Source organism: Chenopodium album, chromosome 17 (assembly GCF_948465745.1).
Source record: "Chenopodium album chromosome 17, dcCheAlbu1.1, whole genome shotgun sequence".
NCBI classification, from domain to species: domain Eukaryota; kingdom Viridiplantae; phylum Streptophyta; class Magnoliopsida; order Caryophyllales; family Amaranthaceae; genus Chenopodium; species Chenopodium album.
This window is the reverse complement of record NC_137850.1, coordinates 7,011,027-7,013,702: the sequence shown is the minus strand read 5'-3', so window position 1 is coordinate 7,013,702 and position 2,676 is coordinate 7,011,027. Positions and strand designations below refer to the sequence as shown.

Here is a 2,676-nt window from a genome sequence, read left to right as displayed (position 1 = left end):
CGACAAAGCCTTACCATTCTACCAGCTGTTAAAAGGAAACAGAGTGTTTAAGTGGGGAGCAGCGGAAAAAGAAGCTTTTGAGGGGATTAAGGAGCATCTGACCAAGCTCCCAACCATGATCAGCCCGGATCTAAGCGAAAAAATGCAGCTGTATATCTCTGCCTCAATTCAAACAATTGCATCAGTCCTCTTGGTCGAAAGGCAAAACAACAGAGGCCAGTATACTTTGTGAGCCACGTGCTGACTGAGGCTGAGCAGCGATACCCGCTAATAGAGAAGCTGGCTTTTGCGGTGGTAACAACAGCAAGGAAGCTGAAACCTTACTTTAACGTGCACACAATCCAAATCCTCACAAATCACCCGCTGGAAAAAGCCTTGCAAAAAATGGACGCTTCAGGCAGGCTCTTGAAATGGGCTAAAGAACTCTCTGAATATGAATTTGAGGTCAAGCCTAGGGCAGCCATCAAAGCTCAAGCCTTAGCAAAATTCATAGTGGAAGCCTCTTATGAGGAGAAAGAGGATGAAATTGGAATCTGGAAAGTGGCAGTGGACAGATCTTCAGCCCAAACAGGAAGTGGAGCAGGAATCATAATAACATCGCCATAGGGAAATGTATTTGAATACGCTATTAAGTTCAAATTCAAGGCATCGAACAATGAAGCAGAGTACGAAACAAATTTGGCATTCCTGAGAATGAGTATCGCAGCAGGAGCCAGAAAAGTGCACCTGCAGACTGACTCTCAGCTGGTAGCCAGTCAGCTGAAGGGGGAGTATGAGGCTAGAGAGCCCACAATGTTGAGCTACACAACCAAGGTGAAGGAACTTGTGGCCCAGCTAACACATTTTCAGATAGATTTAGTCCCCAGAGCAGAAAACTCTCAAGCCGATGCATTATCAAAATTAGCCAGCTCCACGCTGCAAAGCCTCACAAGGACTGTCATGGTAGAAGTCCTGGAGGAAAGTAGCATCACAGAAAGCGAGCAAGTGAACTGCATTGGGCAGCAGCGAGCATGGTTCACAGACATATTAGCCTACAAGACTCAAGGCTCGTTGCCAGATGATGTGGCGCAAGCCAAGAAAGTCAAGAAGGATGCCAACTAGTACGTGGTAATGAACGGGGAGCTCAACAAAAAAGGTTTCTCAAAACCATTGCTGAGATGTATCCCGGAATGGGAGCAGGAGAAGATTATGGAAGAAGCACACTCAGGAATATGTGCCAATCACATTGGAGGAAAGGCTCTAGGAAATGAAGTGATCAGAAGGGGGGCATGAATATTGGCCAACCCTGACACAGGACGCGCTCGCATATGTCAAAAAGTGTGAAAAATGCCAAAAGTATGCCCCAGTCATAAATCAGCTGGCAAATGATTTGACCCCGATCCTCAATCCGATCTCGTTCGCCTAGTGGGGAATGGACATATTAGGGCCCTTCACCACTAGGTCAGCGAGCAGGAAGTACCTCATAGTGGCAGTAGACTATTTCACCTAGTGGATTGAGGCTGAGCCCACTAAGTACATAAAAGCGGTCCAAGTGAGAACGTTCATATGGAAGAACATCATAACAAGATTCGGGGTGCCGCAATGTATAGTCTTCGACCATGGATGCCAATTCGACTATGACACCATCAAAGATTACTTGGAAGAAATGGGGACCAAATATGCAAGTGCCTCAGTCTGCCACCCGCAGAGCAATGGCCAACCAGAAGCAACAAACAAGCTGATACTAACAGCCTTGCAAAGGAAGCTAGAAGAGCACAAAGGCCTCTGGGCTGACTTGGTCCCAGAGGTATTATGGGAAAACAGGACAACTGAGAAAGAATCCACTGGGAAAATCCCTTTCACCCTAGCCTATGGGGCAGACGTAGTAGTTCTAGTGGAAGTGCAAATCCCCAGTCTGAGAATCTAGCATTACGAGCAGCAAGGAAATGAAAAGCGCATGCTGGAGGAGCTGGACTTCTTGCCAAAAATGAGGCTAAAAGCAGCTCTCAGGCTGGTAGCCCAAAAGAACAGAATTTCCAAGGCTTTCAACAAGAGAGTCAAGCACCGAGAGTTGTTAACCGGAGACCTGGTTCTCAGAAGGACAGCAGCAGTTGGGAGAGGAAACCAGCATGGGAAGCTGTCAGCCAACTGGGAAGGCCCTTTCATCATTCATGAGCAAGTGGGACCAGGAGCCTTCCCCCTCGCAGATCAAGAAGGTCAGGTCTTAAGGAATAGTTTCAATGCTGACGTGCTAAAGAAATACTTTTTTTAAGAAGCAAATAGCTAAGTAGGAATTGGAATATTTTGCTTTAATTATGCAAGAACTCTGTTTAGTTCATATCATGTTAATTAAGGCAGTTTAAGCCATTTAAATTCAATGAAATACAAGCCTCTACGTGAGGAGTATATTGCATATATTTATTTCATACGTTAAGTCATGCTTTAGCATTGCACACTAACATGCAGAAAAATGCCATAGAAGCATTAGAGGCAGAACGCACCGCAATAAAGTGCGACAAAGCACCATTAGGCAAAGAAAAACGCGCTTCCCTAAGTTTAACTTACCTGCTCAAAGTAAAGCAGGGCACCACCTCGAGGACGCCTGAGGGGGAGGCCTGACACGTTCAACTTGAGCAGGGAAAGGTGAACGAAAAGGCAAGAGAGCAAGCTGAGCGGGAAGCACCAAGGTTCTCTTGG

General features: G+C 46.2%; 1 protein-coding gene across 1 annotated transcript; it reads left to right on the top strand.

Annotated features, from left to right (window-relative positions):
• The first annotated feature begins 1,645 nt into the window (after nucleotides 1-1,645).
• LOC145588603 (uncharacterized) lies at nucleotides 1,646-2,251 on the top strand. Its single transcript, XM_081645230.1, has 2 exons — nucleotides 1,646-1,786; nucleotides 1,907-2,251. The coding sequence occupies exons 1-2, from the start codon at nucleotides 1,646-1,648 to the stop codon at nucleotides 2,249-2,251; spliced, it is 486 nt and encodes a 161-aa protein (XP_081501356.1).
• Nucleotides 2,252-2,676: the final 425 nt, after the last annotated feature.

Bases quoted from the DNA above. Each gene is read 5' to 3' on its own strand.
- LOC145588603 (XM_081645230.1), top strand. From the start codon at position 1,646: ATGGGGACCAAATATGCAAGTGCCTCAGTCTGCCACCCGCAGAGCAAT. The intron at 1,787-1,906 runs GTATTATGGGAA...CTGAGAATCTAG, and splicing joins GGGCTGACTTGGTCCCAGAG to CATTACGAGCAGCAAGGAAA.